General features: G+C 38.7%; 1 protein-coding gene across 3 annotated transcripts in view; it reads right to left on the minus strand.

The window, feature by feature from the left end:
* The window catches only part of LOC124297661 (calpain-C), a 39,492-nt gene that overhangs the window by 17,667 nt on the left and 6,541 nt on the right, over positions 1–15,284 (minus strand). For all 3 annotated transcript variants that reach the window (XM_046748920.1, XM_046748919.1, XM_046748921.1), the window contains 2 exons: positions 13,304–13,447; positions 5,355–5,424 (listed from right to left, as the gene is read on the minus strand). In XM_046748920.1, coding sequence (XP_046604876.1) covers positions 5,355–5,424; positions 13,304–13,447 — 214 coding nt within the window. The remainder of the gene's footprint in view (positions 1–5,354; positions 5,425–13,303; positions 13,448–15,284) is intronic.

Below are 15,284 nucleotides of genomic sequence, written 5' to 3' on the forward strand. Positions count from 1 at the left end.
AAAAAGAGAGAACGGATTTCGAATAAGAATATTTTTCAATAATCGGCAGATTCGACGAGTTCATTGCAATCATGACCGCGCAGAGCGCGTTACCGACGGAGCAGCAGGTGCATTTTTTAAACACTTACGTACCATTTTCGCGTACAGATTCACCGAGTTTTTCGTGTGCATTTGACAAATGATATTCATTTCATGACGCATTCGATTCGCTGATATTTGCTCGAATGCCTCATTGAGGAACATTCAGAAATTTCACTGTTTAAAAACGGCTTTAATAAATGAGGCTGCCGAGGTAGTTCATTCTTTGGAAATTTTTGACGCAAATTACAACCAAGCATGGAATACGTTGACAGAGAGATTCGGCAACAAGCGCATCATCGTACAAACGCATGTCAAAGCCATTTTCGAACTGTCACCCGTACACAAGGAGAGCCACGCTGCATTAAGACACTTACTAGACGGAGTCACGAAACGTCTCAGAGCTCTGAAAGCGTTACATGGTCCTGCATATTATTTTCGCAAAATTAAATTCTGCCAGTAAAACGTGGGAGTAAAGATTGGAAGACCAGCATCAGGGGTTTCGAGTTGCCCACCCTGAAGTAGCTAACGGATTTCTTTCGCACGGAACGCAAAGTGTAAAAGATCGATCCAAAAGTTTGCAAGGTGTCCAAGGAACGTTCACAAAGTACCCTATTTGTAAAGGAAATCATGACATCTTTGAATACGCAAAGTGGGAACAACCAAAAAGTTCTACAATATAGACTGCACGTAGTATTAATTTAATAATTTAATAGAAAAAGAATGATTTTCGTAGTTTAATGTAACGTGCTCTAACAGAAAATGATCTTCCTGTTATGTCATATAACATGTTAGACATGCATTCGAACGTTATACGGGGTAGCGACAATTTTTCAAAAATAGAATTTCGTGTTGAGGACCGTGCAGCACATGGGAGGGGATGTCCTTCGAAGGAGTTACTCAGGAAGTTCGAAACAGAACGGATTGCAAAATAAAGAGCATCAAAAACCAAAGACGCAAGTTCATAATTTAATTTTTGCTGTACCTTATTAAAGTTTATGCTATAGTTCCTACCACCAACTACCAACCTGAACATGTCTCAAAATAATACCAACCAGAGGTTAAAAAAATATTATCCAACCCGTGTGTATCTTGTTGAATCACTTTGAGGTGTGTGCAGCAAATGTTGATCAAAATTTTTGCATGGGAGATTAACACTTACCATTCAGCGATGTAAATTCAAATACCGTCGTAGTGTGAGTTATATTTAATCAATCACAGGCGAAGAATAGTAAATTCTGCATACCTTCCAGAAATGTTCGCGGTAAGATGCCGAAGTTTTTTTTTTAAGTTGATTATAAATTTCCAGCTACTTATGCAAATTCTCGCTAACAAATGTGACGAACGGTAAATTGAATTGGAGAATGTTGCAAATCTCGATATAACCAAACAGTAGTTCGAGTTTCCGTCACTTTATTGAAACTGCACGTGAAATATACGTGTTATACTGCCCGGCGAATCAGTCTGCAATAAACTGTAATAACCTCAACTGAAAATATCCTGATGTAGGTAACAACCTACTGTTATATCCATCGCCCAAGCTCATCGGCATAAATTGGTTAACTTTGTTACACGAGTATCTTGATGAAAAAATCAACCAACGGTTTGGTTAATTTTTGAAGGAAAAAGAAAGTAAGATATTAAAACTTGAAAAGAGGACAAACCTCATCATTGTTCGATATAATAAGTACACATGCCGTTTACTGTGCTAATAGACAGCGAGAGACACGCACTTGTAAGCTTCACTTTCAGCCTAACGTGTGCCATGGATAATAAATACAAACGCCTTGCGAATTCCGGGCCTTTGTAATAACGTGTAGTACCTACGTACAAGGCACCACCATAACGCACTTTGCCCACTCATCAAGATACGGCCGCACCCTGACACGCCATCCCGCATTATATTTACAATACTTGCTAACGTAAGTAGGTAGGTAGGTATAGGTATGCGTATAAAATGAGCGCATTGTTTAACTGCGCAATGAAAAAGGTACGCATGAAAATCAACGCGAGAGCCCGCATTTGTGATTGTTCCAAGCCCTCGCTAACAATATAAAGTTTCTCTTTTAAACGTAGAATCCGTTTTATTCTACCTTATATACAATATATTCTCGATGAAACGCGGTGTAATGATGACCGAAAAAAAAAAAATAACATACTAAATAGCCACATTCCATTCTGTTACACCAACATTCCACTGGGGACGAGTACGAATAAGCGTCTCTTTTTTGATATTCTCACGGAAAGAATGAAAGAACAGCTTTTACTCAAAACTGCAGAAAAACATAGACACGTCAGGTTTTTTGGTAAAATATACTTCGCAAACGTTACATTAATAGTAAAAAATATAGTTGACACGGATATTTTTGACCAAAAACATGGAGTTTTCACTAAAATCTGCCGTTTTGTTTTTTTTTTTTCTTTTCTCCGTGCTCCTAACTTTTTAATTCACACGGGTTGCGATCTTTTACTCGGTTCCTTTACAATTGCCTCTGTGGTCACAGACGAAGACTGCAGCGTGAAATAAATCCGTCAACGACCTTCGTTCGTGAATTGCAATTTGCAACAGGTTCGAATTAAGTGATCACCGTAGCAGATCCGCGGCTTTCCGGACACAGGCCTTAGTTATTGCTGTGGAATCCATGAGTCACGTACTTTTTTCCGCGTGAATTGATTCCGCAGATCGAGAATACTGATGGTAGTAGTAATAATTGATAATAATGATAACAACAAAGCTGGACGTTCGTTACGCACTGACAACAAGGATCTCTAGCGATGTACGTTATCTATGAGTGTGCATGCGTGTGTGTGTGTGTGTGTGTGTAAAACACATATGTATATGTATACTCCATGCGTGCCCATGCCCCCATTCCGGATTACCTCGAGCTGGTTTCTTGCAGAGAATTATTTTGAAGTAGTTCCCCTACAGGACGCGTTTTACACGTTATACACGTTATACACGTTAATTACCAACACCTGTGTAATACCTCTATCAAAACCGCGTCGTGAGATCAGCATCGACGAAGTAGGCTTCGCACGCTATAAGACAACCCAATATCATTATACATATGCGCGCGTAGAAAGTAGCCTGACGGTCACTTGGCAGTGGACAACTTTTTTTCACCTAATGTACATATATTATCTAGACACGTGACGAGAGTGCAAAACGATCGAGCCCTTCGCGAATTTGACAACTTAAGGATGTACGCGTGGGTCGAAATCGTGCCAGGTCAATGAAAATTATAAAAGTTGTTTGCATTTTTATTTTCAAACACCTGAGTGAAATTTCTAAACGATCGTCCGGATTTATTTTACTTGCAATTTATTGTAATTTTTTTTATCGATTCTTACGGGAAATTTTCGGGTTGAGAATGTAAAATCATGAAGATTGATTAGGGAAATAAATGTGATATCGTTAGGAGAATCGCTTTGGAATTTTGGGAATGTGTTTAAAATAAAGGTGAGAATAATTTGTGTAATTTTCATTGACCCAGCACGATTTTTACCTACACCTCTGTAGTACGTCCTTAAACAACTCTCGTCGTTAATGTGATTTTAAAAATCATTACAATCAGCACTTCGACGCATGATTGCTGTATAGAATTATCGAATTAGCTAATCTGCGCAATATTATTTGAACTGCAAACTCTTTGACAAGAAAACATTACAACAAAGAAAGAAAAAATGCATATTGTAATGGAATTATACTGGCTGAACGTATAATGAGGGTTCGAATTCGATTCGAGCCGAGTTTACAACAAATTTTATTCGATGACCAGCGTCAGAACTGATTATCCAAGTTCAATACGTGTAACGAAATAAATAGCTGGAAGCTGCTCGTTAATTTTTAGCGTTTAAAGAGAAACAAATTCTTTCGGATCTACAGCTTTTCGGAAACCTACTTTTGCGCGTATTGAATTTGAAAAATCCGTATAATTCGAGCATAATTTCATCTTTCGAAAAAAAAAAAACGTGAATACAGGTGCCTGCACGTAGAAAAATTTACGCACGCATTGTGGCTCCTAATTTCACAACCCTACCGTCCGCATTCCAAAGTGTAACTATGTACATTATAAACATTACATAGCTATAAATTAGAAAGTGCAACGCCTGTATCGATCGATTCGTGTGTTCACATTTTTATTTATTTTTTTTTATTTTTCTCTTTTTTCTCCAAACACGTTTTAGAAATTTCCGGCACGCACTCTGAGCAATTTCCTGTTTAAATTCACCTGAGAAAATTGATCCTCCTCAATGCGCGGGATAAAAAAATCTATCGATTCAACCTGCGGCACCATTAGTAAGTGAGTCAATGGGACAAAATGATTTTCACACATACAATTATTGAGAGTTGGTTTAGAAGGCGTGAAGTAGGTACCGCTGTTCCAACGAAGCAGAGTTTTATTTTATTAATAGGCGGGAATTTTCGAATGGTAAATATAGCTGTAGCATAATTAATCGACCATATTTATATACATGTATGCATATTACATATTCAACGACTATACGTGCACATTGCATTCATCCGTGTTAGATTATTTTTCACCGAATATTTTCACTGGCACAATTTTGAAAGCGTCTCATGAATTATTCGTTGGGCGTCCCGATGTGACGCGGAATTCAGCAGCAACTGTCTAGCATTGAGAATATAGATATTTGCTGAATACACGTACGCTGTTTTATGCTCGGGGAGCTCGCGAGCTATGAGGAAAACGTATCGGAATGTCGTATTAGAAAATGACTGCAAAGTTTTTTCAAATGGTCCGTTGAAATACGGCCCAGGGCTACGAAACGTAACGATCGTCGTTGGAGGATTTCAGGGGCCTTGTAGATGAAGAGAGGAACGAGGTTCAGAAAATAGATCCAAGAGGACGAAGGCGGCACTTCGGTAGGTATATAAGAGAGAACCGGTTTAAGATCTGATTTCGTTCGATTTGAACTCAGGACCGTACAACGCAGAGTCTTAAGTGTATAATTATACGTATCTCGTCGTTGTCTATGCACGAGACGATTATTCGTGGTCTGTAAATTCATCCGGCAGACCGAATGTAAACGGAGGAAATGTCTCGTTGTTAATTTCACTGGCCTGGTTAGCACGCGTAATTTTCTGTAATGAAATATGCATAAATCCGTATCGCGTATGCGCTTTTATGCAAATGACGCGATGACCCTTGAAAAACTGTTACGAGAACACGTGTTCGAGAAGTTTTATATTTGTTTATTATTATTTTTATTATGGCCGTAGGTTTGTTAATGAAATTACAGCATTCACTCACCCATTTTTCCAGGTATGACGTCGAACTGTGTCGGCGCATCGTTGACGAAAACTGGCCTGCTGCAGAGTTCCTGAAAACATTTCAATCCTTTGGGTCATTTATAATATTACGCGATATGAGCTAGCAGCATTATTCACAAATTTTTAAATGAATATTCAGTTGTTTTTTGGTTTTTTTTTTCACTATTCTAACAAGTTAAGCTACTTTCTTGAGCTTAAATTATTTGAAAATAAATTTTTTCCCAGATAAGATGTTGAAAACTGAGATCGAATAATCCGAATTTCTGTAAATCTGAATGTATTTATTTGATTTTTAAAACTATGTTTGAATCGATGAATTATATGTCTAAAATTTCGTTAAAGGAGCGTTAAAAGAAAACCTGATTCTGATTAAATTTGAATGAAATTTTTCTACAGGTCAAGTTATCTTCCTGCTTATTTTATAATTCATTCGTAATTAACCAAGAGTTCTGGGAACGAATAATATTAGTTTAAATTTTCCCGTTCAGTCTCAACTTGACAGATTTATTTTTTTACAATAATAAAGAATAAATCGTGAGTTTCGAACTCTCTTTTCTGTCAATTGAGGTCATTGAGCTTCATATTCACAAAAATTTATACATTCGTTTGGATTTTCTCCCATTGAAAAACTAAACGTTTTAAAGTTTCAACATTTCGTTCAGTTTTGAACCATCAAGTAACGAACTTCAACGATGATTTGGAATTCGATGGAGTACCACAAGTACGCAGAAGTGTGTCTAACAATAAGAGAATAATTTTTGCGTCGACAAAATCTGAGTTGAAATAAATTCCTCAGACACCTGTGTGACCTGCCCAGATCGCTTTTCTATAGACGGAAGGTGAAACCTGTTGTTTCGTCAATGATTGTTGTCTCAAGCTTTTTACCCAGCTTTATTCATCGGCATTATAGTACGCGGGAAGCAGACGGTACATTCTTTGAATAATTTACGTCCTCCATTCGTAGTGGCGAACGTAACGATTTGCAAAAGCTGCGACAGTACGATAAGAATGGTAGAAAAATTGAACAGGGGAATAACGAATGATAAATATTGGCCTCGGTAAATGCGTTGTTTCTAAAAGAAACGTTAACGTTTTTTTTATTCTTCTCTTGAATTGAGACAAAAACACATCTCTTAACCAGTGGATCTTCATAAATCTGCAGAAATTAGTTCATCGCAGAAGGTCCTCACAAGGTTTCATGACGGGCGTTTTACCGATCTGCGGTATTAAGCAAAATGTTCAAGGTATCGGTAAGAAAATTGGCCAAGGTGACGAAGAAGGCGTTAAATTAATATATGTATAGCGCTATAGGAATTTGACGATGAATCGAAAACCACGAATTGGTGCTAACGAAGTCGCCGGTCGAATATGACATTTACAGCTCATCAATAAACCGCTTTTACAATATCGGTGGTTTTATTTTGAACACACGCTGCTGGTTGAACGATATATTCATATACATAATTAACCGGTTAATCGCCGTGCATTAATGACTATTCGGTATATATTATACATTTGTAAACGAATTCAAGAAAAAGGAGCGAAATTACCAGAAGCTTGAAAAAAACGTTACACCGATGCTTGGAGAAGAATAAAATAAATGCACCTCGATAAGAAAAATAATTATCAGTGAATTTTTTTACACTATCCTATGGCTGGACTTAAAAGAGGTGCAATTTTAACCCTTTCGGTCACACATTTTTCAACTCGATATTTTCCCTTGAATTTTGTTCCTCGGGGGTTTTATCGGGTCGCCAATCACGAATCTGAACTCAAAATTTGATCATTTTATAAATCCAAGATGTAAATAAACTATGACACGGAAAATTTTGATCTGGGACGCTGAGAATCACAATCTAGCAAACTGAAAGGGTTAAAAGTCGACCAAAATCGTTGACGGTGCAAGAAAATAATAATAATAATAATAACAACAATAATAATAATAGAAATAATAATAAGAAAAGAAGAACCCCAACGTAAAAAGTGATTCAAAGTTATTTTTGCCAGTCAAGCTGGTTCAATTAGTATCATATTATTCACGAGGTTAATATTGGTTCAACGGTAAGCAAGTATAGCTGTACAGTTCTTATGGCTGATTTTCTTGATCCGTGACTCGGCAAAACGTCGCGTCGTCTGGCCATCCGTGACAGTCACGGGAGCTGCTCGCTTTGGCGTTGGGTTAATGGTGACAATAGGTAAAAATCCGCCGAAATCACACGGTGGATTCCAATCAGGCTTAAAAAAAAAAAAAAAAAAGCTATGTAATTTTGTCGGCTTTGCGAAATTTTTTGATTGATCGTTATTACCGTTTTTAACGTCACGTTCCAATAAAGAATTTCAAATTAGGCCTGTCCTAGTTGCGGTAATACCGCCATGAAAATTGAGCAATTTACAGACAATTTACTTCAATGAAACACGCTAAACGTATTCGATTTTTCGATTCTATATATACGGGTTGATGTTGTTTGGGCGTTGATTTGTGCAAAAAAAAGGAAAACGTCATTGCAGTTATATTTTTGCGGTGAAGAATTCTTCGCGAGTTATAATTATTAGCATAATTATCCAAAATTGATTGTTTCAGTTTTGTAATATTTGAAATGTTTATAGAAAATTTTGACGTGTTTCTGTATATCCTGCAAACGTATTTGCATGTCGCTACCCGTGACACGCGATATTTGATATTATTTGAAGCACGTGTACGAGTTACTTCCGGACCGGAAACAGTAACCGTTGCGAGCAGAGACCGTCTGACGAATCGACTGATCAATCAGCAACCTAATAGTTATTATAAGAGCTTGGCCAGTCACTCGGAAAAAGTGAAACTGCAAGGCTGAGATCACTTTGTGACTCCAATCGTCAAAAGATTTCGTAAACATTATTCACCGCAAGACCTTCGCCGGCTCGAGACTTCCGGTCGTTTATAGTAGCTGCCTTTGGATACCTCCAGCTATTATTTAGAGATCGGTGCACCTTACAATTGGTCACGCAAACAAAAGAAAAAAAAAAAAAAAAAGTTTAAATATCGTAATGGGTTTCACAATTCAGTCACTTCTGATATGATACCGAAAATTTTAGTCCATTTCGCGTAATGGTAGAAATTATTTTCATAAATATTCAATCCGTCAAACCGACAAACGAAATCATTCGTTTGAGGTGCTTTTATAATTTATTAACCATGAAAAATTATTTGTTGATGCTGAAGTGGTGTGGGGAACGTATTTATCAGTAATTAGACGCGGTTGCCGTATACCTCCGAGTACCTACAATTTCCTCTCGTAAATTTAAACGGTTGAATCAACTACTTCGTGTAGTTTCTCACTTCGTCTGAGTATACAATCTGGCTTGAACCTACATTTGTACATTTTTTCTTTTTGTTATCAATTATACGAAAGTACAGATATATGAATACCGGGATAATCTCTTGAAGCTTGAAAATCGACCGCGCATGCGCCAAATAAATTAATCTCATTGGTCGGCGAAATATTCCCGCAGCGATACTCTTGTCTGCGATGCAGGCGGGCCAACCTACGCAAAATGTGTACGTTTGAATTTTCAAACAGCATAAGCGTTAAATTCCGACCGTTGTTTGAAGAATCGACTTTTCGACTCGATAACGAAATGCTTCCCAAACCTTTCCGAGTCGCTGCCTCAATTATTTGAGATTCTAACCTCGAAAATTCGTATCAACTACATCGCCGGCAGAAACAGTTTGACAGATGAAACTCGGGATGGCCAGCCTGCGCGAACAGCCGATAAAACTCGCGCATGCGCAGTTGCTTTTGAAGTTTCAAGAGATTGTCCCGGTATACATGGATATAAAAATTTTAATTATATCTGAACAACGTTTACTCAAGCACTAGAAATAAAACTATTATACAAGGTGGTTGGCACTGCAAATTCATTGTTTACATCTCGATGTTTCGGTCTCTTTTTATTACATTTTGCGACCTAACTCTTTAAGGTGACGTAAGGCGCTGGGACTTCGAAGTTTTCAGCCGTCTGGTGGCTCGTCGCTCAGGAGGTACAGCAGAAAAAAAAAAAATAAAAATAAAAAATTCCCGCACGTTCTCCAGACTTCTTGCCCCTCGTTATAACTTGTCCTTCGCCGAACAAGGCTGTGGATGTTATACATAGAGCCGCAGCTCACGTAATAATCCGAGAAATTAATCTTCTAACACACTGTTGCGGTCCCGTCTCTCACACACTGATGTTAGGCAGAGTTGCCACGCGTTATTTTGTACTCCCTAATTGCTCTCTATGATCGCGGTGGTGAGGAGTCATTATCTTTTCAACATTCGAACCTAAAAATCGCGATTTCTTGGCTCTGGTGATAAAAATTACGGGTCGAAACTCTTATGGATAAGGGTTTTAGACGAGTTACGAAATATACTATTATATGTATAATATAACGCGAGCACGTTTTACGTGTTTCTTCACGTGTGTTTTCCGTACATAAAGTACTCGTTTCTATGACGGTCGACTGAGTCTGCGAATGCGCAAGCGCGGAGTACAGAAAATAGCACTTTCAAGTCCCAGGAGTTAAAAGTGGTCTTTTCCGCACTGCGCGCAGGCGCTGTCGCGAACAAATCTGACATTACGCGACCCTAACCTCAATTTCGTGCTTTGTGAAAAACCGCCTAACATACTCTTGTTATATAAAGAATCGTGTGCAACAAGAAAGCGACGATTTTGTCGCCTCGTGTATTTGCAATATTCGTCTTTGGCTTAGCTACGATTCATACTGCAAACGTACGATCGAGCCGAGAAGAGCAAGCTTGCCTCCTTGTTACACAATATGCTAATTAGGTTCTCAAGCTGACGATGAGATTTCCCCATTTTATCGGAATTCATACCGTGTTTGACCATCACAGCACTAACAATTTTAAAACAAGTTATTATCGATTATTCCACGAAATGAACAAGTGTCACATCCAATGAGCTGTCAATTGAGTTTCGGTCATTTAATGTGGTTGTTAAGTGAGCTGTAAAAAAACGTCGAGAATCACCATTGCATAAAAAAAAGTGGTCTGATTTTTTTACGTCAGATATATTGTACGTTTCTACTTGGTAATGAGGTGAAATCGAAAGAAACAGAAAGTAGCCTTTATTTCACGTTTAATTAACACATTTTTGTAACGACATGTAAGTTTTTTCGGCTGTGCTGATCCGACCTCGAATCACTCTCACCGTAGAACGATTCGAAATAACACTCGAATCCTATTTTTCACGACTTTGATCGAGGGAACTCCAATTTCCTCACACATACGGGCTATTCCGCGTCAACCGGATCAGTCATCTCTCAGATATTTTTTTAATTTGGCATGTGGATTGTGTGTGAGGAGTTAGATTTTTGTGCCAAAGCGCGAATCTCATAATGCAAAATTCGATTTTTTATTAACAATAACAAATTAGACTCCCATTTTTTTCAAAAATTCATAACTTTGGCAAAAAATTAGATACAATATATACTTTTTTTTCAAATTACGCGGAAAGCTCCATAGAATTTAAAAAAAATACGAAATGGTAAAAAAAAGTTGTTATCAATTGTTTATTTAACAATTAATTTTTCAAAGATTTTTAAAACAGTGACTGACACGATCAAAAAATTTTTTTTAAATTCTGACATGTTCCTTGAACTGTACTACAACCTGTGAATTAATTCCAGAGGGGTGTTTTTCTTCGTTTTTGAGTAAAAAATCATTAAAGGTGTCGATGCGCGTGAAATTGCGGCGCGCCGAGTCTCTACGTAATGGCGGGCGGCCGGTTGCCGTCCACCGCTACCCCGCGGTGGCGTCGCAGCGTTATTTTAGAGTCATTTTCACGATGTAGGACATGATTGAAAAATCTGAAAAAAATACTGTACCTTCACAAGGCCTGCTCAAAGCGATAAGTGAAGTTTCAAGAATGTGTTTTTATTTTAAAATAAGTAGCAAGTTATGTAATTATTATCATTTATGTGCACTCTCATGGTGTGTATTTCGAATCTCTGTAATAAAAAAACGGTGAAAAACACATTCCTGAAACTACACTTATCGCTTTGAGCAGGCCTTGTGAAGGTACAGTATTTTTTTCAGATTTTTCAATCATGTCCTACATCGTGAAAATGACTCTAAAATAACGCTGCGACGCCACCGCGGGGTAGCGGTGGACGGCAACCGGCCGCCCGCCATTATGTAGAGACTCGGCGCGCCGCAATTTCACGCGCATCGACACCTTTAATGATTTTTTACTCAAAAACGAAGAAAAACACCCCTCTGGAATTAATTCACAGGTTGTAGTACAGTTCAAGGAACATGTCAGAATTTAAAAAAAATTTTTTGATCGTGTCAGTCACTGTTTTAAAAATCTTTGAAAAATTAATTGTTAAATAAACAATTGATAACAACTTTTTTTTACCATTTCGTATTTTTTTTTAAATTCTATGGAGCTTTCCGCGTAATTTGAAAAAAAAGTATATATTGTATCTAATTTTTTGCCAAAGTTATGAATTTTTGAAAAAAATGGGAGTCTAATTTGTTATTGTTAATAAAAAATCGAATTTTGCATTATGAGATTCGCGCTTTGGCACAAAAATCTAACTCCTCACACACAATCCACATGCCAAATTAAAAAAATATCTGAGAGATGACTGATCCGGTTGACGCGGAATAGCCCATACCTATAACAGGTCGAACATTCGATCGCATCATAAATTAAAGTATTAGATGAGATCCCTGCCATACAGTGAAAACAGCTATAAATTGGACTTTTAATTATACTAAACGACTTAACGATGTCTTAAGAGAATCAGTGACACGTATAGTATTAAATTTCGCACGTGGTCAATTATTGCATAAAAATTATACAACTTATCGAGTCTCCACATTTTTTATTTAGCGCCACGCGAAATCGGAGATAAAATTTTCGCAAGGTTAAATATTGATTGCTGTGTTTTTAGATCCCACTTCATCTGCATATCGATTCAACATTCACCGTTAATTCATTCGCAATACGTTGATCTCCCGTTCTTCTTACACCGTCCGGTTTCTGGGAGAATTGACTCGGCCGTTGTTGCAAACAGAATAAGGTAAACTTAAGGTAGGTACGACAGTCACGGGGTCTGCCCTCTGCTTGCTCCAGTTCCTCGTCGGACAAGAGGACACGTATTGTTACAGGTACGTAACGCGGTTGCGTTGCATATGAGGAGATGGTGTCGGACATACTCGACAGAGAAACCGTAATGGATACAGTTCCAATTTAAACACTTGGCCCAGCTAGCTCAAAAGATAAGGAAAACCCGACGCGCTCCCGTTATTCGTAATCGCCGAGAGAGCTGCACTCGCGAGATCGCAGTTCATGATTTGATATCCTTTGAGAAGTCTTGCTCCCATAGAATCCCTTGATACGCGAAACAACACGTTTGCACGTGGGCTTTGAGGTATGCGAGACTGGTATCCAGGGCACTCGAGAGCTGTAAAGGATTAATCGGCTGGATCGTCCGTACCAAAAGGTAGGAAAAGAGATGTAACCGTTTACTTATGAAAATCTCCCGCAACAACGTCACTTGCGCGAATGAAAGCGATCAACGCGAAACGTGAGAAACATTAAAAAATACCAGAGTTTAACCATTTTCAACGTTCTAATTTCAATAAAAGTGTCTCAAATTATCGTCGATGTATTCTTACAAGCTTGTGTCATACGATTTTGGTGGTATCCTGTTTTATCACACTATCATTGGCGCATTTAACGCATTGCCGCAGGTATTTCGAACGGTCTTAACTCTTATTTTCTAAATTTTGAATCAGACGGTCCGGCCTATTCATCCTTAAGTAGGACGCGAAGATCAGGACTTCGCATGGTCCTCGTGCATGCGGGCGTGGGAATCGGTTATTTTGCTTCGGCCCGTTTCTACCTTACAGTTTTAGTGGTTGCTGAGAAGAGAACAATTACCTTGGGCCTCTTCCACTGAAATTGAAACGGTGGCGTTTGGTGGTAGAACACAGAGGCCTGGGTTGCTGGAAATTCAGGATCTTCCCAGAGTTCCCCGCTCTTCAAGCACGCTCGCTTGATGCGCTCGTACTCGCTCATCACGTCCTGAAAAAAAGAAAAGAGAACCTCCGGTTAGCCGATCGGTTGTTGTACATTTTTGATTCTACCTTTCTAAAATTGATCGCAGCGATGTTACATTTCAAGATTTAATACACGATTAGTTATGCGAGTGTCGTTGTCGGTTACGTCGATAATGAACATGTTGACAAAAAAGAAACGAGGGATAAAATCGAAAAGAAGACAGTGAAAAATAATAGGAATTTACAGCGAAACAGATAACACCAGGATCTCGTTAGACTAAATAATCGTTGGTCGTGATTACGCTCGTTGATACGCTCGCTCGTGTCGTGAAGAAACGTGAAAAGGAAGATTAAATTTCTCATTAGCCACCATCTCGTTAGTTAAACTGAGAATGGATCCGTTAAGCTGGGTAAAATTGAATCTGGTGATTACTCATTAAAGGAAGACTTATCCATCTCACGATGCATTCGTAATTGAAACCATTTCTCGACACGTCCTTTCCTTTTGCCGAGTAAAATAAATCAGCACTCAAGGACTTGCTTAATTGATTATACACTACGGTTGTTTGTATCGAGGCCGACATAATATGTCTTCCAAAAATGTTTGTCGTCCGCATTAGCGTAACGAAACAATCGTTCGGAGACATCTGACAAAACTCTCCTGAACATAAAACCGAATTTCGGATCACTTGGGGACATTTACTCGTCTCTAAAGACCAACTCACGACGCATTTTGGCCATATTACAACCCGGCTTATACGCTACAAGTCATCGAGAGATGAATAATTCAAAGAGGTTACAGGATCAAACAAGTCTTCCGCGTTTTTGTGACCTTCATATTTGAGCTTGGAAGCGGTTTCGAGCGGCCGAAATGACGGCGGCATCGGAGAAGCATCGACAAGAATCGCGGCAACGTCGCGGAGGATGGTTTGAAATGTTTCTGAGGATGCGAAGAGAGTCAGCGGTGCACTTCGGAACGAAGGAAATGGAAGTGGATGAGATTCCCGCTCTGTAGGAAGAACCAGCGAACCGAGTAGTCTTTAAGCCTGCGGGGGCCATCTAGCCGAGTGCGAAATTCACCAGATACGTTCTGACTTTGCGTTAATCCAAACATTTTAACCTGAAACTTGCAAATTTATGCTACAGCATTGGAGTACGTTATTTCAGTGGAAAAATGGAGGATCAATGTCCTCTTGGAGGCTTAAAGTTACCGGTATCGATAAAGATAAACCTGTCTTCGCCCAAACTTGAGTGCTTCAACTCCTTATTACTAAACATCCATGAATCATAGAAGCTTTTCTACACTTGACTTGATCTTCGAATCGCAGTGGACAAGGTATGCCATCGTATGTCCGAACAAATCTATCCACGCGCAAAACTATGTTCTATAATTAATAAATACCGGTTTTTGCATAAAGAGATTTCAAACCATCGCACGTATAACCGCAGCCTTTTTAGGCGTCTTGCATCGTAGAGTTGAAGACCATAAAGCGGACTTCACAATAGCTGGGCAAATGTGCCAAATGATACGCTGAGGAAGTTCCGATAGCGAAACTGTCGAGCATTAGATATTCATGACCAGTTATTGATATCGTACGTTGCAATTAGTTTTTCACAGAGTCTCGTCGAACCACGTTAAACATCATCATTCACCACATACGACTGACTCTGATCCCTCTCGAATTTTAGTCCATAGCTAATTATGCAACACGCGCTACGTCGGAGAATGTTTCTTATTCAAGATCGCGGTGAGAGATTGGCGAACAATGATAAAATTGTTCTCCGTTTGTTATTATTATACACGAAACAATGTCCAGACTCCTGCAAGTATAGTATCACTATATCACGTACACGTCATAGTA

This window comes from Neodiprion virginianus, chromosome 2, assembly GCF_021901495.1.
Source record: "Neodiprion virginianus isolate iyNeoVirg1 chromosome 2, iyNeoVirg1.1, whole genome shotgun sequence".
NCBI lineage: Eukaryota > Metazoa > Arthropoda > Insecta > Hymenoptera > Diprionidae > Neodiprion > Neodiprion virginianus.